The 24337-nt window shown below is 31.7% G+C and overlaps 3 protein-coding genes across 8 annotated transcripts in view; 2 read left to right on the plus strand and 1 right to left on the minus strand.

The window, feature by feature from the left end:
- Window positions 1-3306: 3306 nt before the first annotated feature.
- On the plus strand, window positions 3307-5066 carry LOC107398753 (odorant receptor Or1). The gene is made up of 5 exons (XM_015983957.2): window positions 3307-3389; window positions 3435-4150; window positions 4482-4581; window positions 4632-4736; window positions 4785-5066. The coding sequence occupies exons 1-5, from the start codon at window positions 3372-3374 to the stop codon at window positions 4998-5000; spliced, it is 1155 nt and encodes a 384-aa protein (XP_015839443.1). The 5' UTR covers window positions 3307-3371; the 3' UTR covers window positions 5001-5066.
- A 2589-nt stretch (window positions 5067-7655) lies between these two features.
- LOC659148 (nose resistant to fluoxetine protein 6) lies at window positions 7656-20587 on the plus strand. 2 transcript variants are annotated; one of them, XM_008200466.3, is made up of 8 exons: window positions 7656-7950; window positions 7999-8160; window positions 11161-11342; window positions 11402-11571; window positions 14985-15794; window positions 18604-18940; window positions 20148-20363; window positions 20419-20587. In XM_008200466.3, exons 1-8 carry the CDS (start codon window positions 7848-7850, stop codon window positions 20521-20523), a joined length of 2085 nt encoding a protein of 694 aa, XP_008198688.1. In that variant the 5' UTR covers window positions 7656-7847; the 3' UTR covers window positions 20524-20587. The 2 variants fall into 2 exon arrangements, with proteins under 2 accessions (XP_008198688.1, XP_008198687.1); XM_008200465.3 differs by having other exon boundaries at window positions 7656-8160.
- Window positions 20588-20620: 33 nt separating this feature from the next.
- The window catches only part of LOC659070 (uncharacterized protein), a 172058-nt gene continuing 168341 nt past the window's right edge, over window positions 20621-24337 (minus strand). For 4 of the 5 annotated variants that reach the window (XM_015984004.2, XM_064357883.1, XM_064357882.1 and 1 more), the window contains 12 exons: window positions 23545-23679; window positions 23414-23440; window positions 23166-23312; window positions 23072-23116; window positions 22960-23022; window positions 21792-21818; window positions 21644-21697; window positions 21572-21598; window positions 21429-21464; window positions 21245-21379; window positions 20984-21180; window positions 20621-20923 (listed from right to left, as the gene is read on the minus strand). In XM_015984004.2, coding sequence (XP_015839490.1) covers window positions 21028-21180; window positions 21245-21379; window positions 21429-21464; window positions 21572-21598; window positions 21644-21697; window positions 21792-21818; window positions 22960-23022; window positions 23072-23116; window positions 23166-23312; window positions 23414-23440; window positions 23545-23679 — 849 coding nt within the window. In that variant the 3' untranslated portion in view covers window positions 20621-20923; window positions 20984-21027. The remainder of the gene's footprint in view (window positions 20924-20983; window positions 21181-21244; window positions 21380-21428; window positions 21465-21571; window positions 21599-21643; window positions 21698-21791; window positions 21819-22959; window positions 23023-23071; window positions 23117-23165; window positions 23313-23413; window positions 23441-23544; window positions 23680-24337) is intronic. The other variant, XM_015983994.2, reaches the window with a different exon arrangement.

Genomic DNA, 24337 nt, shown 5'->3' on the forward strand with positions numbered 1-24337 from the left:
CAAGAAACAGGAAACGTTTCCTGGTAATTGGTACTTTCTACCCATTTGGAAAATTAATTGGGTGCGTGGGTAATTAAGGCACTAACATCGCCTTATGTAAGCGCTTGCATGTATGTATTACAAAATTTCAATGTGAGGACTAGTAAACAATAAAAAGACGATTGAAGAAGCGCTTACTTGCACAATGTACCAATATTTGAGCTATGGCCATTTTTGTCCCATTAGCCCATTTCATAAATCTTATATAAGCGTTTTGAAGAAAACGAAAAGGTAAACACAACTCACCCACTTTTTCTACAAACAATCATTTGTTCTCCGGACTGAACAGAACACATTTGAGAATTTATGTAACACCGAAATTAATTAAGAAAAATCGCCCGAGCTCATTTAGCGGCGTCTTCCTCCTTCAATTTCAAAGTTAACACAAATTAGGTATTAATGACATTAATAAAATTCACCGGACTCTACCTTCCTGTTTTATAACATGTTTCGAAAATATTTAAGTTCCGTTAGTTTTTCGAAAATTTTCGAAAATACTTATCATTTATTTTCTTTATTTTTTTAAATTTTTATTCAATTATTCATTTTTACTATTTCTGGGTGATATAATCGCCCGAATACCACGATGGTCGTGCATTATTTCTGTTACGTACTGCACCGTAATTATTACTGCAGTTGCATAACAGTAAATAAATAAATGCATCAAATATACTGGCGCAATTCCTTACATAAAACGTGGGCGGAGTACGAATTTTTGACGACAGGTGACACAATTTCAGCAACAATTATTTCATTTCGATGCGAATGCGAACGATGTTTCGGTGTTTTTACACTTGGGTGAAGAGATTAGAGAGTTGGAAATAATTTTATAATTCATTTATGATTATTATTAATTAAGCGTTGTTCTTGTAATGGTGCTAATTATTGAAAAACATAACGAAAATTGCAAAATAATTGTATGACTATGTAGCGGGTGTTACATAAAGCGGTTATCTTGTAAAATATGTTTCTTGGAAGTGTTGCAAGAGGGAATATGATGGTTCGAGCGATTGTGAATCATTGGGATTGTAGTTGACCTGATTGGCCAATTTCAAGCGAGTTCCTTCTAGAAATTAGTTTATGCAAACACCATTTATTATTGAGATAATTTTGAGTTTTTTGCCTTTTCATCTAATTTTTCAAAAAAATAAATCACAACTCATTGGAAAAAAATCAAATACAATCGTAAAAATAAAAATAAAAGAACATAAACATAATACATAGAGAAAAGAAAACAAAAACAAAATAACCTTGTTACTTTGTCTCTTGTTTCAAATTGTAAAACTATATTTAGTTTAGAAAACAACACCAAAAAAATAAGAAATTGTTTAAATAATACAAGCTAAACCAAAAGTACTAACGCATAAACTGTTATGAGCAATTAGAAAAATCTTTGGTTAGTATATTTTTATTTATTATTTTTTTTGTTATGACAACCAACATATTTGTCTACGATTTTTTTCTTTATCTTTATGGAAAATATAGAAACATAAAAAAATAAAAAATTAAATAAAGTAAAATGAAATAATAATGTGACTAAAAGTTTTTCCCAAAAGGCTTCATCGTTCTGTTCATTTTATGAGTAATTATCCTTTTTTATTGACGTTCTGTGCTAATTATCTAAGAAATGTATGTACAAAAAACAATCACTATGTATAATAAGACATCAAAAAGTTAAAAAAAAATTGTGCAATAATTATATCAGTAACTTATACAGTGCGTTCAAAAAATCTTTAGATCAACTCTTGCTAGGAAATTTTGAATGTATGTGGATTTCCTACGATTACTACAGTACTTTTGACACTTCAACAGAATAAAACGATAATCTATCAAAGACATCAAAGATAAAAGTCTATCAATCTAAATTCCACAGCAAGAGTTGATCTAAAGACTTTTTGAACGCACCGTATTTAATTAATTTTTTTTTAAGTCAGTTTTCAGTTTTTTTTACCTTTTCTTATTATTACCAGAACTATCTAAAATAGCAAATAAAAATCTCGGTTGTCGTCTAAAAAAAATAAAAATGACATTATTACTCAAAAACCAATAACGTTACAAATAGTGCAGTGATGCCAAAATGTAGCACTTAAAAAAATTAATTTTGTGTGTTACTTTTAGTTGAGTATCTCTACTGATTAGGTAACTAATTTTAATACATAATACTTAGGGTATTACAATTGTGAAGACTTTTGTTAAAAATAAGCTCAAAAATAATAATAATAATAATTTATCCGTTCATCTTATCTGAATACACAGATTTTAAACACGTCAAGTATAGATAGTAATTGGGATATATAATATAATTAAAAATAATAAATATAAATATAAACATATCACGTTAAACAAATAACAAAAAAAAAGAAATACCTAAAAAAAATATAAAATTACGAATAGAGAGACAGCTAGATCGCTAGAATAATTTAAAATATTGTTTTGCTTTTTCCAAGCGTTTGGATTAATTTTTTTACTTTAGACTTAGCATCTGTAAGAAGTTTTCAAATGATATTGACTTCTTTAACTGTCCTTCTTTCTCTTCTTTTAAAATGTCAATAAAACGCGTTCTTAGCTTTTAATAATTAAATGTATTTGTTTGTATTATTATTATTATTATTATTATTATTATTATTATTATTATTATTATTATTACTAATATTATTATTATAGACTTTTGCTGGAATGAACAACCTTTAGAGGCTGAATATTTACAATTTGTTTTGATGACGTGGAAAAAGAACTTATAAAAAACCACTAGTACTTCAAGAAAAAAAACTTCAAAGTTGTTACAAACATCAAAGGTGGTGATTATTAAAGATTAATCAGTTGACTTCATTACTCCACACAACCTACAATTAGCATAAATACGTCTTATTCCTTTGACTCAAAATTAAAAGATTTAGATAATCACAGGATTTTTTTATAGATACAGCCCCCTTAGCTAATTAACTAATTTTATCTTCCTAAAGTCAACCAGACGTACAATTTGAACATTCTTGGCACCAATCGATTGGCGGTTTAAAAATAAAATTAAACTGTCAAAAATTACAATTTTTGAAAAATAATTTCAAAAATATTAGTTACATCCGAATTCTTAAATATTTTTGAAAAACATTTAACAGAAAACATTTGTCCAAGAAATAAAAAACCGTCCAGAGTTTTGCAAACATGAAACGAATAGTTTATTGCATATTAATAAAGAGTTGGCTCAATAATTACCCCCACAAACGTATAATTACGTTTAGATCTTCCTTTGAAATGAATTGAAAAAGTCCCAATACCGCAGAAACCAACCGCACTTGGTTTATAGATCATGTAGTCTCAACACAAACACTAAAATGGATTTTACAATACGAGTAATAACAAATTTAGCGAAAATTTTCAAACAAAACATTTTTTAGGACTTTGATCTTCGTAACTCCTTCTCTCTGGAACGCAAATTACTACTAGTCCTCGGTTTTTACCCAATAAGAGACAAAGAGAAACACAGAATTTTGCACCAATTAAGTGCCTTTCTCAATCTTTTACTTTACTATGGGCAGCTTTTAACAATAATCATTCAGATGGTCATCGACAGGAACGATTTATCCAAACTCACCGACTCCACACTATATTTCCTAACACTTTTCACCTTTCTGTGCAAATTATTCAATTTTCAGTACTATGGCAAGGATTTAATCGAAGTTGAAAAATCCCTAACAGACCCAATCTTCTATGGATATTCTTTCCACAAATTGCAAATAATTAAGGCAAAGGTTCGCTCCTGCACTTTGGTTTGTCTGGCTTTTAGAATTAGCTGCACCTGTAGTTGTTTCATCTACAGCGTGGTGCCTTTTATTGACAGGAGTGGGCAAAAAACTCTGTCAATTCCCGGCTGGTTTCCTTATGATACAGCCAAACATTTCTATATCACGTTTTTTCTCCAAAGTTTAAGTTTGTTTATTAGTGCTCATTGTAACTCAGCCACTGATACCTTACCCTGCAAACTTATATCACTAGCGACAGCACAGTTCGAGCTTTTGAAGGATAATTTAAGAACAATTGACTATGAGAATAGTTTTGAGGAAACTAAACACGCTCTTGTCAAGTGTATAACGCACCACAGGAAAATTGTCAAGTAAGTACTGGCTGTTTCAAAACTATAAAAACTATAATAACTATAACTATAATAGTTTGTGTAGTTTAGGTCAGGTTTATAGAAAGCTTCATTAAATTTTAATTCGTTGTTAAAAGTTAACAGCGGGAATAGACCAATCAAGTGGGTTCAATATGGTCACGTGACCATTTAACTGCGGATTAAATTAATGAAGCTTCAATGAGAGATCTATTTATTAATAACTATTTTACTATTTAAAAATAAAATTTGGTAAAATGCAATTTTGGCATTTTTATAGTTTTGAAACAGCTAATAGGTGACAATAACTAGTTTAATTTATTGAAAAACTTAGTTACACCAAACGAGTTGAGACCATTTTCTCCAAAGGAATATTCCTCCAATTGTTCGCCAGCGTGTTAGTTATCTGTACTACAGGTTTCCAATTAGTGATCGTAAGGAAACCAAAGTCATGTCTGTGATTACACCAGACAACCAATTTTAGGTACCATTTGGTAGTTTGAAGTTTGCCATTCATGGGATTTATTTATGTGCAATGACTGCTCAGATTGCCATTTATTGTTACTACGGACATGATGTCATGATAACTGTACTATAAATAAAATATCCATGCAAATGTTTGATAAACCATTTCTAGAGTGATGAAATTGGAACATCGTTGTATATGTCGAATTGGTACGCTAGTCATATTAAAATTCGCAAAATTATGGTGATTTTTTTGGAGAAAACCAAAAAACCGACGATTGTTCTGGCGGGGAATTTTATCACCTTGTCGTTGGTCACACTGACACAGATTTTGCGATCGGCCTATTCATATTTCGCGGTTTTGCGACGTCTCTATGCCGATGATTAAATGTTCTTGAATTTGGTTAATCAATAAAGCACTGCACTTATCAGAAGAAATTTCAGTTTTTGATTAAACGTTAGCTTAGAAAGTTTAGAGACAAAACCAAAAAAAAAAGCAAATTTAGTACTGCTATCAGTTTTTTGAAAACTGTGTGAAAAAAACTAAGCAAAACCTCATTGCTAGAAACTAAGAGTTTGTAAGTATCGGAAATTTAACTGAAATCTTCATGCGAAGTTAAAAGTTTAAATCAATGAAAAAAAATGTAATCTTGAGCCAAACATTTTAAAAAATAAGCGAAATCGGAAAAAATGGAAAAAAATCGGGAGAATAATTTGGAAAAAAACAAAATGTGTTATATTCGGAAAAACCTAAATAAATCTGAACCAAAATACTTGAAAACATTTTTTATTTGCAATTTTGGTGTTGATGTTATCTTTGTACAGGGTTATTAGTTAGTTGCTTGTTATTATAAAATTTGGACTTTTTATACTCTAGAAGAATGCATTTCTAAATAATATTTTTGATTATACACTATGTCCCAAAAAAGTATGACGTCGTAATAGTAATTTTTTAATGGCATGCTATTATTTTTTTTGATTTTATTAGAATGCTTTTTAGCTACTTACATATTCATAATTTTTTAAATTTGACAGTCCATAAATTGTATATACTTGTATATTTTTAGTTAACATTTATTATATTATTGTAGTCGCTAATGGTCTCTGGCTGATGACTTAAGTAAATAAAAATTTTTTTTTTCTTTTCAAACCGGTTCAGGTATTTTACTAAAATAGCTTAACTTTAAGTTCTTTTTTATTGGTGTCAGAATTTTATCTAAAACCTTAATGACTTGTGTAAATGCCTACTATTACTATTATTACTATTATTATTATTATTATTATTATTATTACTATTATTATTTTTATTATTATTATTCAGTAAATTTTGTGCCTATTTTGACAAAAAATCGCAAAAAACTAAAGTTTTAACATAAAAAAGTGATTTAATGACCAATAAAAGCAAAATAACATCTCTTACGACTTTGTTTTTGTGTTTTTTAACGAAAATTTTCAAAATAATTCTCTTTCTGAGTAAAAAAATATTGGTAAAAGATTCCTGACCTTACCTGACCTGACCTGACCTGACCAAAAAAGCAAAAATAACACCTCTTCCGACATTGTTTTAGTGATTTTTTAACGAAAACTTCCGAAATAATTCTCTTTCTGGGTAAAAAAATGTTGCTAAAAGATCCCTGAACTGACCTGACCTGACCTGACCAAAAAAACCAAAATAGCATCTCTTACGACATTATTTTAGTGATTTTTTAACGAAATTTTTCAAAATATTTTTTATTGGGTAAAAAAAAGTTGCTAAAACATCCAAGAAGATTAAAGTAATAACACAATTTTTGACTAAGGAACAACGATTTAAACTTTAACAAAGCTTGATATAAACCGCCTCTTGGATTTTTTATTTTTTGTCTATTTTAAACATATATATGCTATTCTTCGGTTATTTATCGCAGTTACTTTACAGTGAATTTCAAATACATCATAAGATGTTCAAAAAAAAGCAAAAATTATGTCGTTTTAACCTAATTCAATGATTTTTTTAGTCTGTTTTAGCTCAAAATCGTGCTCTACTAACCAAAAAAGACGATAGTTACAATTCATGACTTATATTCCTGATTTCCTGAACGATATTTTTCGATGTCATTATTTTTTCACTTAATTAAAGCTTTCGATATTTTTGCCTATTTTTTTAAAATTTAATTTGCTTATTTTTTGACCGGCTTTATAGAAAGTTTGTGAAAATACAAAAGTTTTAGTTTATTTTATAATATTATTGAGTATCTGTTTAAAAATCGTGTTACAAAAGGCAAAAGAAAATATATTTGATGATTTTTCGTTTTATTTTTTATATTTATGTTTTATTTCGTTATATATTATTATTGTTATTATTATTATTATTATTATTATTATTGTTATTATTATAATTATTATTATTATTATTATTATTATTATTATTATTATTATTATTATTATTATTATTATTATTATTATTATTATTATTATTATTATTATTATTATTATTATTATTATTATTATTATTAACTCGAGCCAAAAAAAACCTAAAGCAGCAAACACAATTAAATTTAGAACACGAACGAGGGATTTGACCTAAGAACCTGTTCAAGATTTTTTACAAAATTCGCTTATATTCAAGTTAAGAATTTTATTCCAGTTAAAAATTCCACTCTGTATGAATAAGTTTATTCCAAAATATTTTCCATTACTAGTTTTTTGTGTTGTTCCAAATTCCTTCTTTATTGGTAACACATTTTTTGTTGTTTCTTAGATTTTTACAAAATTAAGCTTTAATCGTCCAGGAGTATAGTAAACTTATCTAATATCTAGAAGAGATCTAGAAGTTGTGCTCGTGTAAATTTGAAAAGCTCCGGCAGTTACATCAGACACCACCAAAAAGTGGAGTTCCATTTCCTACACTTATCCAAGAAAGCAGTCAAAATAAATCAAATAGTTTTTCTTCCGATGTAAAACATGTCGCAACGTTCGCTGGCCAGCGGTCTCGTTCTCCGACAAACGCCATGTCCACGTATTACGTGAGTGAGTTGTCCAAAAGAAACCCGAGCTCCATTGAGAAACAGCAGACCACACCGGCGAGCTCACCTTTCTCCGCATCGTCGAGGGAAATTTCAAAATCGCCTCAGTCCTAAGCCGAATCGAAAGTCGCGTCAGTGTGCACCCAGCAGTGATAACGTCCACACGGTCCAAAATGCCCACATAACCCTCTCGCGAACCAGACTGTGCTCTAGTACCGTGTGTCCCAAAAATGGCCCAAACGCCCCTCGTGCTGCTGCTGTTGTTGTGTGTGAGCAGTGCCCTAACCGAACCGACAAGATACAATTCGTCCGATCTTTCCTACCTATCAAACGGTATTCAGTTCCCGGTTCCGGCCTCAGAGTTGCATAATCCAGCTGTAGAGGAAATTTTTCAGGACGTGTCGGAAGTCCGGTGGTTGGCCGAACTGTTCGACCACCTAAAATGGGCCGGAAAGCTCAAAGTGCTGAACGAGACGAGGTGTCAGACAGACCTGGAGCTGTATGTCGAAGAGTTGCTGAATGGGACTTCCTGGGCGGCCAAAAGTCAGTACTTTCTCTCTATAAATGCGATAATTGCCACTGAATGCTAATTGCGCAACGAGAGCTGATAACGCAAAAATACTCCAACTAAAAAGCTCATTTTTGGAAAATTAATCCTTGGAATTGCTTGGAGTTCACATTTTTTTAAACATTCTGTTACTTCCAAAAAAATATAATTAGAAAAATATTGTCCAAAAAACTGGTCAAAAAGCTCTAGCAAGTCACGACGGTTTTTTATTTCCAAAAAATTAGCAGAAAAAGCACAGCTTTTTTCAATACTTGTGACTTGCGAGTAAACTTTCCATTTTTTGATTTTGGGTAAAGAAGTAATTTGATTTATTTGTCGGTTGTGGTTACAATAAAAGTTTATTGATCTTTAACTTACTCGCGCAGGTCGGTGAATGTAAACAAGATATTTGAGGTAATTTTGTTGTGCAATGTTCTCAATTATTCTTTTTCACATTCTTGGTTTTAATTTAAAATGTTTCCATAGTGTTCCAGACAATTTGGAAAAGTTTTCTCCAATTTTGTTTTTTTTTTGCTTTTTCATCGTCTTAATCAGATGCAAATGTGTGCACTCATTAATTAGAAAAGTAGACAGTGAGCCGGAAATTAATTAACATTCTGAAGACTTCCTATGCGACAGACATAACGATTAGTTTTAATGCATACAACACCAGACGTAAAATAAAACAGAAATTCTTGTAGTTACATTTACAAAAATTAAAAATTTTACATTTTTTTTTGTACTAGATTAGCAGTTACTGGTTCCTTTGCCTTGTGTTTTAGAAAAAAACTGTTTTTTTTCGCCAAAACTGCTTGTGGTTACGTAAATTGTATATCAGTCACGTTTGGTCAAGCACACGCTGTAAATGTAGGCTAAAAAATAGGATAAATGTTCTCATATTTCTGATTACCTATGTATTAAGGTCTAATCTAATTGAGAAAATTGTGCACTTTAATAAATACAATGCGGAATTCAAAGTTTTGGTTTTAAAAGTCAGATTTTATTGAATGATAAGTACAGTGACGATCAAAAAGAATGACACCCCTGTCAATCGAGCCCGATAATAAAAGTCCAAATAAAATCATTAAGATCATAATTTTCAACAAACTCTTCAGTTTCAGTTCAGATTTGTGGCTGGGGTTTTAGAGGGTGTCATTCTTTTTGATCGTGACTGTACATTATAAAAAACGCCCTCTGCAATTACCTTTTCAAATTTTTATAAAAGACATTTTTCCATGATTGTAGTACTTGGTATAAATTTTCATAATAAACCACAAGTCTAGTAAAGTTTTAAAATCGTTTTTGTCTCATCAAACCTGGAAATGCTCACAAAGTTCCCACTTCTTTGAAGATCTTGCGGAAGTCTTAAGAAATTTACGGAAATCTCAACATAATCTATTATTTTGTTATTGATTGTAAATTGTAACAGTTAATTCGATTTTAATTAGATTTTTCTAGTTTAAATTTTTTGCTCTCGATTTTATCTTCGTTGTATCATAATTTTACATCTAATATCATTACGGACATTGGCTTATAATTTTTAGATTAATAAACTGTAATAAAAATTTCCGTTATACTTTTAAGAACAAGTTTTTTATACAGGGTGATATTTTTAAAAACTGCAGCCGCTGTAGCACGATTTTTTAAATTAAAAAATTAATTAAATGGCTTTAGAAGGAGTATAAGTGGATAGTTTTAAAATTTTTGTAAATGTTATAATAAATTTTAAGATGACACTCAAATTTTTCTTTTCATAACTTGGAAGGCATTAGTTTTTTTGGTACAAACATGTGTAATATGTTTTACTAAAATTGATTTTCAAAAAATTATTAAAGTTTTGACCGAACTGTTGCATGTAGATTTCAAAAAACATTAGATAACAATATTTTTTCTTATATTATTTTTGTAAGAGGATAAATTTATTAACAAAAATTTTTAGTAAAAAAATATGAAAAGAAAGATAAAGATTACAATAACTTGACAAAGTTGAATATATCCTAAAATTTACATAATATTTCGAAAAAAATTAAAAGCAACATCTTCTACTACTGTAAAACCACTAAAATCTATTTGAAATTGGACCATAATTAAATTAAACCATATTTAAATTTTTTAAAAACTAATCGCTATCAACGAACCACAAAATTTAGTATTGTACTTTTTTGGTGACTACTAGATTATTATCAGGAAAAAAGTTTGTACTAACTATTTCCATTTTCAAAAAAATGCCACGGAAATTTAATAATTTCTATATTTATAAACCAAATAATAAACAATTGTTGGTATAAATACAAGAAATTGAGAAAAATATTATTAAAAACAAGATTTTTTCATCCAAATTAGTGAAAAAATGCTAGAAAAATTTAGTATTCAATAAAAGTTAGTAATAATTACATGTAATTCCAGACGCAATTCTAGAGAAAATTCTAGTAATTCCCCATAATCAATAATATTCCGTGATAATTCCAGTCATTCCAAGTTAATTGCTGCATTTACAACTTAGTTTTTCTAAGTACAACTTCATTTTCATAATTTCTGTAGTTCTAAGACATAATCTTAAATAATTTCAGAAAAAAACAGTAATTTACAAATAATTCCACTAATTCCAAAAAATTCAAAGACAATATTAATCGCTCCAAAAACTTCCAAATAATTCCAATCATAGATAATTCCAGAGTTAACAGTAAACCGGTTTTAATATAATTAGCAGGAGAATATTTTTTTAATATTAAATTTAATATAATTAGAGCAAAAAAACGCGAGAACACACCAAACCCTGTTAAGAGCAGAGATATTTCTTAAATATTTTATAACATCTATTCTCATATTTTAGAACTCCTTTAGCTTCCATTAAGCTTTAATGTAACTATAAATCCATATTAGACTTTAATTTTCACTCTTCCTTGAACGTAATTAATAAAAAATTGCATGAAATTTGAATCAAAATCTCGACACGAAACCTTTAAATGATTTTAAATGATTTTCGTCTTTTCCAGTGTACGACTCATCTGGTCGCTACTCGGGCCAGTTCTTCTTCGGTAACGACTACTGGCTGGGTTCGAAAACCCTCTGCGAAGAGCTAACCAACCCTGAGACCAACCCGGAGATCCCTCCCTTTCCTGTCACCTTCCTGATGGCCAAAGTTCGGCTCAACATCAACCGAAATCTAACACCAGTGGTGAGTCCCTTTGACCTTTGAGAGAAAGCACTGTTACGTAAACGTCCCGATTGTTACAGACCAGACAGTTGAATGTCGGCGAATGTCTGCCATCTTCTTGCACTCCTGCAGACGTACGATTGCTGCTGGCGCAGGATCGCAAAGCTGGGTCAACACTCAACGTGGTGGGAATTCGGCCGGTTCCGGGGGATTACAGGCTTCTGGAGGATATCAAATTTCAAATTGTGGGGTAAGTGAAGGAAAGCGAAAGGCTGGAGTGAGGCAAGGTCGTCTGATGAAAATGAAAGTGTTGCAAAGAAGCGAAATTTCTAGAAACGAATCTGATTATCTAAAGTTTTCTACGATGCAATTTTTCAAATAATTGAATTTTTTCCCAAAATTAATGAAAAACCGCTAAGTTTAACATTTCCGTTAAAGTGAAAATAAAAATATAGATTTGAACGAACGCTTTATTTTTTTTAAATAAAATATCCCCAAAACTACTTGCTTTAAGAAAAAAATATTAGAACATATTCGAGTCCGTAAAAATGAATTTTTTTCGAAATTCGAATAGTTTTCGAGTTATTTTTTTCTGTGGCAGATACTGAACTATGTAATTTTTTATTAAATCTTTTCAGTAGATAAAATATCACTTTAACCATAGGGAGCAAATAAACTTTCTAGAGGGTTCAGTCCATATTTAATCTCTAGGGAACAAATTAGCCAGAATCTACTTTAGTTTCGGAAGTGCAAAAAATAGCCTATATACCTCGGGACCAAAGTCCCTAAATTCCTCCATTCGCATTATTATATCTGCACTTTAGATCCTATATATATATATATATATATATATATATATATATATATATATATATATTTGTATATATAAATATGTATATAAATCATACGAGTATTCCGTCATTTTCACAAGATTTTCTCTGACTTTTGCTCAATTCTGTATAAATTTATACAATATAAATTATATAAACATACTGTATTACAACAAATAAATCTGTTATTCTAAAAAAGTCCCAACTTGGTAAAATAGTTGTGTTACAAATATTTTTGTTTGACCTTTTTTATATTTGTAAATACTTGATTTTGAGACTAAGCGAACATATGTTACGTCACTGGTTTCTGAATATTGACGCCATTTTTTTTTAATTGCATCCTATATTTTTGTTTACTGTTTTTGATGGTAATTTCTTTTATTTTTCTAGTAAGTATAAAATAAATTGAAAAAATAAATTAAAAATAATATATAAAAAGAAGAAAATAGAGTAAAAAAGTTAAAAAATTTATTGTTAATTACAGGTAAAAAAACTGTAACTTTGTATTTTTCTTATTTTGTAATGAACGTTTTTTTTGCTTTTTTTGAAAAATGAAAAAAACAAAAGTATAAATTTTATTCGTAACTTTACTTTCACTCTGTATTTTATAAAAATCCGGCTTTTTTAATAAATATGATCCTTATTCAGTTTTTGTGTTTTCTGTTAAATTATACATTTGAATAATGAGTTTTTCTTCTAATACTTCGTTCAAATGTAAATTTTGTTGTCTTGTGGAACATGTTCCTCATATTTCAGTTTCGTTTAGTATAGTTTGATGATGATTGAAAAAAATGATAAAGGAACATTTCGTAAATTTTTTTAATTTTTGTTTTTTTTATTAATTTTCTAATAGTAAACCACAGAAGAAATTGAAGAAATTAGAGTAAGTCAGGGGATATTGGGAGAAATCTTGAGCAAGTCACGAAAATCAAACCAAAAAAGTAAATCTAGTGTACGAAATGTTTGTTGCAATTTATCCTCTGTTGGTAATTCTATTTTTTATTTGTCTTTTTTATGCCAGAGATATTTATTGCAATAATCGGTTTGAAACACGAGAGAAAATACATAATTAATAGTAGGTGTTACTGTAAAATTAAAACTGCATTAAACCATTGAACATACTATAATTTATTTCTGTAAGAAATAAACAGCTCATTAGAAAACAAAATTTGCGTGCTTTTAAAATAGTTATTTACGTATCTAAAAAAACTCACAAACAGACCAGACATCTGAAGCATGTAATTTTATGATATTTAATGTAACTCATTGTTTTATAATTTTAGTGCGGTAATTAAAACAAAAATATTTCACCAAAAATATTCCAGAAGGATATAATTAAAGTTTTGCCAAACTATCAATTCTCCATAATTTCATTAATTTTTAAATACCTATACAGAGTGTATCAAAAATATTTGTAGAGTTTCACAATTATGCATAAATACATTTATGTTGAAATTTGACTGAAGCATTTTTTTGGAAAATTTTGAAAAGTCAAAATCCAGACATTCTACGCACGAACTACGAGTATGTTATTTCAAGAATTCTTTAACACACGATTAATAAAGAAAGTAACCTTTTGTTTGATAATTTTTTGATAATTCATACAAACGAGTAATAAAGCATAGTAAAAATAGTAAAAGTTATACGTTATGTATAGTATTACAACTAAATAATTAACTGTATTCACCAAAATGGGAAAAGCCACATTTTAGTGGTTTATTTTACGACTTGCAAAATGTTGTGAACATGGAAACATTATGTTCATAAAAAATCAACTAACTCAACTACTAATTCAAAATTTCTGTATTAAAATATGCCAAATTTAATTGACATTTGGTATATGCTCTGTGTTTGTTTTCGCTTATTGCACTCGTAGTTACTAAATAATAATTATAGAATTTAAAAATTGTATTAATTCTGACCTAACCAACCCTTCCCTACATCAAAATCAACAATAGTTTCAAAAAAGTTACAAAAAATTTCAAATTATTAAAAGCTTTTATTTAACTTGCTTTGTTGTCTGTCTGTCTGTTTCAAATTTTTGGAGCCAAATTTGAAAGGGTTCCCGTTGTCCCAATGAACTGAAATTTTGCATACGTACGTAATCTGCGTGACAATGCAATTCCATATAGTTAATTTAAAAAAAAATAAAAAACAATAAATAAAAAAAAATATAAAAGCTTCTATAAATCCTACTTTGTAAGCAAAGACATTAACCTCTGATAGAAAAACATTATTTTTTACTTTTTAGTGCATCTTCTAAATAAAAGCTGTTTTCTAAAAAAACATTTTTTATTTTTTTTATCGTGAACACTATGAAAAAAGCCAAAATGCCAAAAATTGCGTGTTTGTCACGATACTATTTTATTTGGGTCGTAAAATGAGACACAAAAGATAAAAAAGTATAAAGTGTTAAACGTTGAAACGACAAACTGAAACAAAATTTCCCGTAAATTCCAGTTGAGCAACACACTGTTATAAAACGTGAAATTGAAAGTAATTCCGATAAGTAAGGCAAGGCTCTCGAGAGCAATACACTTATTATTATAACAACAAGTCCTTCATTCCATAAAAACGAGATTAAAAAATTGCAACAAAACTTTCAAACAATAGATCAACGCGATAAACAAAATTAAAACACTTACTCAAACGGATCTTGTAATTAATTGAGGAATTGAATCTTAAAATGGAAACAGATTTCTATTATAAATGAAAATGAAGATTTTTATCTCACAATCTTACATAAGCCGCAAGAGAAATCTTTATTCGACTGACTCACAAAAGCACCATTTTGACCCAAAATTTCCCGGAAATAACACAAAACTTGTTCCAGAGGTGTCACACTGGTCGTCAGCCTCCTCATTTTCGTCGCATCTTTGGTCGAAATCATCGCAAACAAGAAGCAGAAACAGAAAGTGGACGCCGAACTTGAAAACAACAACAATGTGGACGATGCCAAAAGCACCAAAAAAGATCAAAAAACTGGCAAAAAACCCAAACAAAGTCTCTTCCTTCGAGTCATTCTGTGCTTTTCTGCAATCGACAATGGGAAAAAAATCCTCAATGTGGAAAAAGTCTCGCAGGATTCGATCAAATGCATCCACGGTCTGCGTTTCTTCTCCATCGCTTGGATCATCATGGTCCACACTTACCTCGAAGTTTTCTCAATTGGTGACAATAAAAATTTGAGGATTTTGACTGAGCGCAACTTCGTGTATCAAACCGTCTCTAATGCGACTTTTTCCGTGGACACCTTCTTCTTCATCAGCGGCTTGCTGGTCACAATCACTTACTTCCGAACCGCGGCCAAAAAACCGGCCAAGGAAGAGAACACGTGCAGATCAGCCCAGACCAATTTTTTCAAATTCGTGATGCTAGTCATTTACCGATTCTTCCGCCTCACACCTGCTTATCTCTTCGTGTTGGGTGTGAATGAAGTGATTTTGCGCTACTTGCACAGTTATTCGGTCTTTTCACCGGCGATTATTGACCACATCAGTTGTAGCAACTTCTGGTGGAGGAATGCTCTCTATATTAACAATTTTTACCCCCAAACGGAGTTTTGTATGCTTTGGTCGTGGTATATCGCCAATGATACGCAGTTTTATCTCGTGGCTAGTGTGCTTCTCCTGATTGCAGTGCGGTAAGTACTACTTTAAGGCAAGGGAAGTAGGTGAAGTAACACTATATCAAAAATCTGTAGATAACTTCTAGTAATTTTCGTTAAAATAAAAAAAGTTTGTTTTCGGTCAAAATAAAAGAACTAAACCAATTTAATGTACTTTGCCATTTTTTTTTCAAATTATTTCAAGAAAATTAATTTGTAGATCGCCGATTTCTGCCAAAATAAAGTGATTGAAGCTTTTTGAAAAAGTGAAATTATTTTAATATAGATTTTTGTAAAATAATTTGGAAAATCGATTAGTAGTCTTTTACGAGAAAAACAGATTATTAAAAAAGTTTTCCAAACTTAATAATGTTTCGTCTAGTAGTTCTGGAGTTACTGCATGATGACAAAAAAAAAAAATGAAATATTCATACACTCACTTTTCAAACGTCGATTACGCCAAAACTGTTTAAAAAAAGAGAACAATTTTAATGCTGTCATATGTAAAATGATCTAAAAAATCGACTGGCGTCCAAAAAATAGCCAAACTGTCAATAAATCCTAAGTTATATTTTTTTCAATTTTTGCTTTTGTTTACAATTTTCTGAAAATAATTAATCGCAAAAAAAGGTCTTTTTTGAAAAAAAACATTATTAATAGAACTTTCCTACGATAATAAACTTAGTAGGGTTACGACTAACAGTTTCGGAGTTATTGGCCGATGAATATCAAAAACATGTTGAAACATTCACACACTCAGTCTTCAAACGTTGATCACGGCCAAAGTTTTTGAAAAAGTTAAACTATTTTAATGTAAGTCTATGTAAAATGATCTGGAAAATCGATTGGCGTCGAGAACATTGACACATTTTTTATACATTGTACGTTATGATTTTTTTTTAATTTTTGCATTCGTTTGTAAAATAGCTTTATTTCCAACGGATTAGCGCCTTATTATCTACAAGAAATAATAAAATGAAACTAAAAAGGTTTAGAAAAGCGACTGGCGTCGAGAAAATAGTCAAATTCTCAGTAAATGTTAAGTTATAGTTTTTTTTCCAATTTCTGCCTTTGTTGCAATTTTCTCGAAAATAATTAATCGCAAAACAATTAATAAACTGTTTAAAAAAACATGCTCGTATTATTAAAAGAGCTTACCAACGATAATAAATTAATAAAGTTAGTAGGGTTACGTCTAATAGTTTCCGAGTTATTGGCTAATAAATATAAAAAATATGTTGAAATATTCACACACTCAGTCTTCAAACGTTGATCACAGCAAAACTATTTGAAAAAATTAAACTATTTTAATGTAAGTCTATGTAAAATGATCTGGAAAACCGATTGGCGTCTAGAAAATTGGCACATTTTTTATATATTTTACGTTATGATTTTTTTTCAATTTTTGCATTCGTTTGTAAAAGCTTTATTTCCAATGGAATATCGCCCAATTACCTACAAGGAATAGTGAAATGGAATACAAAAAAAGTGTTTATATGATCATATTACATGAAAAAATAAAGATAAACATATAAGCAAACATAAAAATAAGGATACATTTAAATAAATTTAATTATCTTCCAAATGAAGGAACCAGTAAGAAAATCATAGTTTTTGGTGGAAAAGTGTTGGATCTTTGCGTCTTAATAGAGGGAAATTGCGTAAATTTCAAAATGTTTTAACGAAATCTCTCTACAACGATCGAAAAAACAACAAAAACTAACTTCGATCTAATATTAGTTATTTTTAATGAAATTGTACAATACGTACAAGTGATCTTTTACAGTATGCCAAAATAATGAAATTTTTAGTCTTTCTTTTTGTTTTTTTTGCCCCCTTTTAGCTAATTTACGGAAAAAAAGTTGAGTTAACGCAGAAAAAAATAAAAGTAATGATATTTTCAAACTTAAACATTCAGATTAAGCAACGTTTTCTTTTATTTTTTGAGGAAAATTAGAAATTAGTTTTTCACTATAAAGGGACTATCTTCTGCATATTACATATTAGCGAAACCTTAGAATAACGTCATTTTCGATTATTGAATGAAGTTTTTTTCGTATTATTAGAGGTACATTTGCGCAAAACTGGCTCAAAATTAATGTAATTAGACGATCCTTGAGTGTGTTTTAGTAAATAAGTCAACAGAAGAACAGAACTTTAATTTTGATCACTTTTTGACGAAATTTTGCAAAATTACAGTTTATAAGTAAGATAAATCCATTGAAAAGAGTCACAATAATCTAATTGTTGATTTTCAGTTAAGATTTTTGTCGAATGTATCCGAATAATTAAGTTTTATCTAAAAGTTGTACTAAAATACTTAAAATAAGAAGAAAAAAGTAATGACAGAGAAAGATTACGAAGAAAAAGTGAGCTTTTATCCTGAAAAAATGCTTAATAAAGATTTTAAAAAGTCAAAAATAATTGGGAAATGTGGCAAAAATCTTAGTTTATCACTTGTAAAACGAGCAAAACTTGGCCAAATGGACAAAAACAACATCACATTAGACCCGAATTAGTGATTTTTCGTTCGCGAAAAGTGAGTTTTAACTAAAATAATGTGCCTACTTCTTGACGTAACGTAGTTTTCAGTAGAAAAATAATATCATTTATTATATATATTCGTATGATAGAAAAAAAAGAACAATAATACATTGTATATTAAAAAAATACAAAATTTTTATGGTAGATAACCAAGTTTTAGCTTATTATTAATTTCGTAACATAGATTTTTGGGGTGGAAAAACCAAAACTTGTAAATTTTCTGTTAGCTCTTCACCTAGTTTTGAGCCTACAAACCGCCACTGCTTTGCGAGCGTAAGCATCAAAATAATTTTTGTTCCAGAGGTGAGAAACACTTGAAGTTCGCCGGTGCCGCAATTGGCGTCTTCATGGTGTCCTCCTGGATCATGACTTTCATCATAGCGATGAAATACGAGTACGTTGTAAGAGTGGAAGAACCATTTGCGCTCTTTGACCAACTTTACGACAAGCCCTGGATGCGGATAGGCCCGTATTTCGTCGGAATGATCTCCGGGTACTTCCTCTTCAGGGTGAAATGCCAAGTCAAGCTTCCACTAGTTGTGGTAGTACTGGGATGGGTACTATCCCTGGCTTGTTTATCCAGTTTAGTCTACGGTGTTGGTAAACTAGGCCTGGTAGTACCAACATCAGCGTTTTACGTAAGTGTGAATTTTTCAAATTCTGGTGCAATGACCGTATTTCGCTGCAAGGTGCTGTCATTGATAACTTCCGCCGGTTTGTTGATAGTGGCGGAGCAGCTGCGAGGGGCAATTATTTTTTAATTGATTTCAAAACGGTTTCCGCTCTTGTGTTTCCGAAAATATCTCAAAGCGAACCAAGTACTTTCACAATTTATGTAATCTTCGCCGGCTATCACTCGCAACTGGGTCAAGGCGAAAGATGACGCAACGGCGAAGACCAACGACTAATTTTGATCGCAACTACGGTTTCAATTTATATCATTTTTTTAAAAAGTACGAACTTTTTTCAGAAATTTGTATTAACCCACCTGTTGAGAGCCACTGTGTGACTAATGGTAGTTTATCAGCAGTTAATTTTTTCATAAAAAAACGGAGTTAGTGTCACATCGCTGTTTTGACGATTTTTCAAAAATGTGTCCAATATGCTCATTTGTGCGGGAAGTTCGAATCCCGGTCCTGGCAAAAAAATTTTGTTTTTTTTTGTAAAATTTTATAATAAAACACAAATTCAAATAGAAGAATAACGTAGTGGACCAAGAATTAATTTACTTCTGCAGTTTTGCCAATAATATTAAAATTTACGCTTACTTTTATAATTCTAGTTCAGCGGTTCTCAAAATTATGACTTTAATTTCAGAACGATTTTTTGGAAAAACTATGTATTTTTATTTAAATTAATTTTGCTTAGTCGATTTGTTTTAACATTCTCTATCTACCATTAAATTTTTGCTAAGCCATTACCCAACATGCTGTATTTGGTCTATAAAAAAATAATTAACATTTAGATTTTTTTTGAATTAAATGCGACGGAAGTGTGTAATGCCGTAAACAATTTTGTTGTTATTTATGTCTGAGTTTGAAATTATTTCTTTAATTTATTTATATTTAATTCATTTATAAAAAAATACATGGGGTAATTATTGACTTAGTAACACATGGACGTTTTTAGAATTTTTCAAAAAAATTTTGGTTTTTTTTGTAAAATTTAATAATAAAACGCAAATTGAAATAGAAGAGTAACGTAGTGAACCAAGAAGTAAATTTACCTCTGCTGTTTTGTCAATAATATTAAAATTTGTGCAAATTTTTATAATTCTAGTTCAGCGGTTCTCAAAATTTGGGACTGAATTTAATTTGTGTTACTAGATAAAATTTTCTGTTATAGGCTTCTTTGGGGCACACAGCGTGGGGCTTGTCCCTGGCCTGGATCACACTGGCGTGCTGCTCGGGCTACGGGGGCCCGATCAGTGCTCTCTTAAAATTCAAATTCTTTCTACCTCTCAGTAGATTAACTTATTGCGCATATTTGATACATCCTGTATTTATGTGTTTGAGCAGCTTCGTCTTAGATGGACCAATTCATCTCAACAACAGTCTTGTCGTAAGTACTTCAGCTACATGTTTTCCTGATTTTTTCTGATTTTCTTTCGTTTCAGATGGTAATATATTGTGGCAACATTGTGGCCTCATTCGTGTCAGCATTCGCCATTTCGCTCGCTTTCGAAGCACCGATCGTAAATTTGCTCAAAATTATTTTTTAAGTGTTTTAGACGTAAAGTTGTATATTTTGTAAAAAGCGTATTACAAATAAAATAGTTAAGGAAAGCGTTTTCAATTTTCCCCCCCAAAAAAACACAATTAGAAAAAGAAACATTATTTATTTTCGAACGTTAGTCCTAATTTAACTCTACTTTACCTTACATCTAATCTAGCCTAAAATACATACGATATTTTTTGTACACTTTTCAAAAAATATGATTATGATTATGAGGAACATAATGACACATATGAACAGTAAAAAACTATTAACTACATCTAATAAATTAGTTAAACTTGGTTAGCGCACGTTTCGTCATTTGTAACACTTTTATTTACAACACAATCACTGTCCACTGATAAGTACGTGAAAATTGCGTCCTGAATCCAGCTTGAGCTTCACAACTGCAGAAAACATTTATCAAACTTGAGCAAAAAAAAAACCAAAAAAAATTAGTAACCTACCAACTAGGTTATAGCTTTAGACACACAAGCAGTGTAATTAAATGTTAAATGGCTGAAGCGGAAACCGGAAGTGCAGCATTCATCTGATCGGGATATTCGTAATCTTCCTCCGCTTCTTCATAGTCATCCTCTCCCTCATCGATCGGATCCTCCACATCAAAGTCGACTGGTGCCGGTGGCGCCGGGGGAATCACCTCCTAGAAGATTAGTACCAACCAACACCCATGCAGTTAGTTACACGCCACAAAAATCCCCAAATACCTTCGGTGGTCTCCATCCACAACCCGGCAGCGGAAGCCCATCAGGTCCCAGCGGACATGGGGCGTCAAGTCCGGGAACCCCCTGGTCGCCCTTATCGCCCTTATCTCCCTTGCGTCCCCTTTTCCCGATCGGACCCTACAATTAAATTAATAGTACCGTAAAACCACACTCGGGGAAATATTACAGAATCGCCCTTGAAACCCTTGTCTCCCTTCGGACCCTAAAACAAAATTTTAGCTTAGTTTGGGGTATTTTTATTAGGGGTATGTGGTGAGTGACGTCAAAGCCAAGCCGCTACCCAAGCAAATGCTAGTTAGTTGTTAGTACCTCTTGACCCGGAATCCCGTCAGTTCCCTAAAATTAGTCCGGTTAGCGTTGTTTGGAGTCGGGGGTACTTACAGGCAGGCCGGGGTCGCCGCGCTCGCCCTTGCTCCCGGGCTCCCCTTGGGCGCCCTAAAACGGGGTAGTAACTGAGTGGCCAAAAAACTAGGTTTTCTGTCTTGCACCCAAAGTGGAGGTGCAAAGCAGAAAAGTTGTGCTTACTTACTTTCATTCCGTCGAGTCCGGGCGGACCCTGTGAAGAAAAATAATTGAAACAAAAGTTAAAATAACCAACGCAAAATTATGTTAATGAAATGTGAATGCACACGATGCTCGCTGTTATCGTCATGCCATCAAGCTGGAACAACCAGCTCGGACTTGTGGGGACAGAGGGAGAAGCCGAGGCCAATGTAACTCAAGCTTATTTAATAATTACAGCACATGCACATACATTTATTTCGTACATGTTATCGTTACAGAAGCTTATTATTACCTAATTATTAAAAGTAAAATATCTTACAGGTTGGTTTTAGGTCTAGTTCAGTCACGTTATATGTTGTTGCTTTCCGTGTTTTAATTACAAACTATCAACTACTATAAGACACCTATAAAAATGTAACACTTATCTTACAACACATTCGTCAACTTATAAATTAATGGTCTTGCAAAACTTCCTTTTTACAAATATAATAAATAGTAATTGTAATATTTATATAAAAATCGATCTTCACTGTCTATGTTTTCTCTTAGTACACTCTTCCTATATAAATTGACAAGTCATAATCAATCAAAAGAGTGTTAAGTACTAAATGGACGTAAACGATTTGTCGGGCCGGAGGGCCGTTGTGGATGAGTGGAGGCAGTTGGGACAAGCTCTCAACTTTGCGATTTTTTTCAAAAACTGGAATCTGTGCGTTGAAACTTGCCACAACCGCCAGCTCTAAACAATAAATATTAAAGTAGCAATAAATACAGCATATTTAAATACAAAGGTAATATAAAACATTCTGTTTAACCCTAGTTGTTTTTAGAATATTATCTCGTAACTTCCCTTATATAACTTCTGTCGCACTGTTAACATTCTACGAAAAACGAAAAACAAAAAAAATGCAGATATAGCCTTGACGGTCGTTTATGGCAGTATCTTGACTATCCTGGGAATCACCAGTTATTGTCCTCCTAAACCATCGATTACTCAATACTTAAACAGTAACAAATTGGATGCGTCGTAAACAATCCAATGGTGGTTGGTTGTGAGAAAAAATGATGCTCAACAATCACTTAACAAAATCGCAAAATTTTGTTAATTCATTTAGAGTGTTGTTAATTTGTTAAGTCACTGCATTGTTCGGTTAACGCTGCTCTTAGTCCTAGTTATAGAATGGTTTCCTTACCATCGGCCCTGGCTTCCCATAATCACCCGGTCGGCCACTCTCGCCCCTCAGACCCATGGGACCCTGCATCAGACCATGGTAAATGGTACGCAACTCACCCACACCAACTTACAGGAAGACCCATCGGTCCCGGATCGCCCTTAGCGCCCTTTTCGCCCTGCAAAACGCACAGTAGTACCAACCCAGTGCGGTAAAGTGTAACTTACCGGTTCGCCCTTTATCCCATCCATGCCCCGGTCCCCTTTAATCCCAGGAGGGCCCTGGAGGCCGTTCTGGCCCGGGGGGCCAGGGGGGCCCGGAGGGCCCATGATCACCTCCCCGGTGGTTATCTCCCCAGTGCCGTCTCCCTGGAACAGTATAGGAAATCCACCAAAAGTAATCGTTTTTCCATAAATTGATAAAGTTCAAGCGTAGCTTTAAGCAAGAGATTCTGGTAAAGAAATAGGATAATTACCTGTCTTCGACGCAGCTTTTTGTATTTCTGTGGTTGCAGGAAACGCCAAAAAAGAAAAGTCGCATTAGAATTCATTCAAAGCAATTTTTAAAAGTTGAAGCTTGAAAAATTGGCAAGTGTTTGCAACTTACTGATTCGCCTTTCTCGCCCTTTTCGCCCTTTTGTCCGGGGTAGCCGGGCGGGCCCGGGAGACCCGGCGGACCCATGAGACCCGGGGGGCCTATGTCGCCGTACTCGCCCTTTTCGCCCTTGGGGCCCACTTGACCCTAAATTTTTAAGTTCTGAGTTATTTCCAAAAAGTTAACAAGTAAGAGTAGTTTTGATTTTAATTGCAAGAACGTGAAAGAATATTTAGAAAATATATGGAAATGTCACAGAAAACAGCCTTTAATTGATACGCCAATAGACAGAAAAAAATTATTTGGGCGTAAGACTCCAAGTAAAATTATTACTAAAAGAGCTAAAAGTTATTCAATGCCTCAAAAAGAAATGTCTCAAGCTCAAAAATAATAAAAAAATAATAAATGCAACAAACAGCCTCCAGTTGGTCCGAGAGGACATGCCAACAGAGTGAAAAAAATTATTTGAGCGTAGGACCTCTGACTATAATCACAAAATTATTACCTGAAAAGTTATGTTTAGAAAATATACGAAAATGTTACAAAAAACAGCCTTTAGTTGGTCACAGCGGTTACGCCAATAGACAGAAAAAATTATTTGAGCGTAAGACTCCAGGTAAAATTATTACTAAAAGAGCTAAAAGTTTTTCAATGCCTTAAAAAGACGTGTCTCAAGCTCAAAAATAATAAAAAGGTTAATGAATGCAAAAAACAGGCCCCAATTCGTCCGAGAGGACTTGCCAACAGAGTGAAAAAAATTATTTGAGCGTAGGACCTCTGACTATAATCATAAAATTATTCTTGA

This window comes from Tribolium castaneum, chromosome 7, assembly GCF_031307605.1.
Source record: "Tribolium castaneum strain GA2 chromosome 7, icTriCast1.1, whole genome shotgun sequence".
Classification (NCBI taxonomy): domain Eukaryota; kingdom Metazoa; phylum Arthropoda; class Insecta; order Coleoptera; family Tenebrionidae; genus Tribolium; species Tribolium castaneum.

Excerpts from the sequence above, each read along its gene's own strand:
- LOC659148 (XM_008200465.3), top strand. The coding sequence starts at position 7,848 with ATGGCCCAAACGCCCCTCGTGCTGCTGCTGTTGTTGTGTGTGAGCAGT. Across the intron at positions 8,161-11,160 it reads GACTTCCTGGGCGGCCAAAA|TGTACGACTCATCTGGTCGC; the intron begins GTCAGTACTTTC and ends CGTCTTTTCCAG. Across the intron at positions 18,941-20,147 it reads TACCAACATCAGCGTTTTAC|GCTTCTTTGGGGCACACAGC; the intron begins GTAAGTGTGAAT and ends TTTCTGTTATAG.
- LOC107398753 (XM_015983957.2), top strand. Across the intron at positions 4,582-4,631 it reads CAGGTTTCCAATTAGTGATC|GTACCATTTGGTAGTTTGAA; the intron begins GTAAGGAAACCA and ends AACCAATTTTAG. Across the intron at positions 4,737-4,784 it reads GACATGATGTCATGATAACT|AGTGATGAAATTGGAACATC; the intron begins GTACTATAAATA and ends AACCATTTCTAG.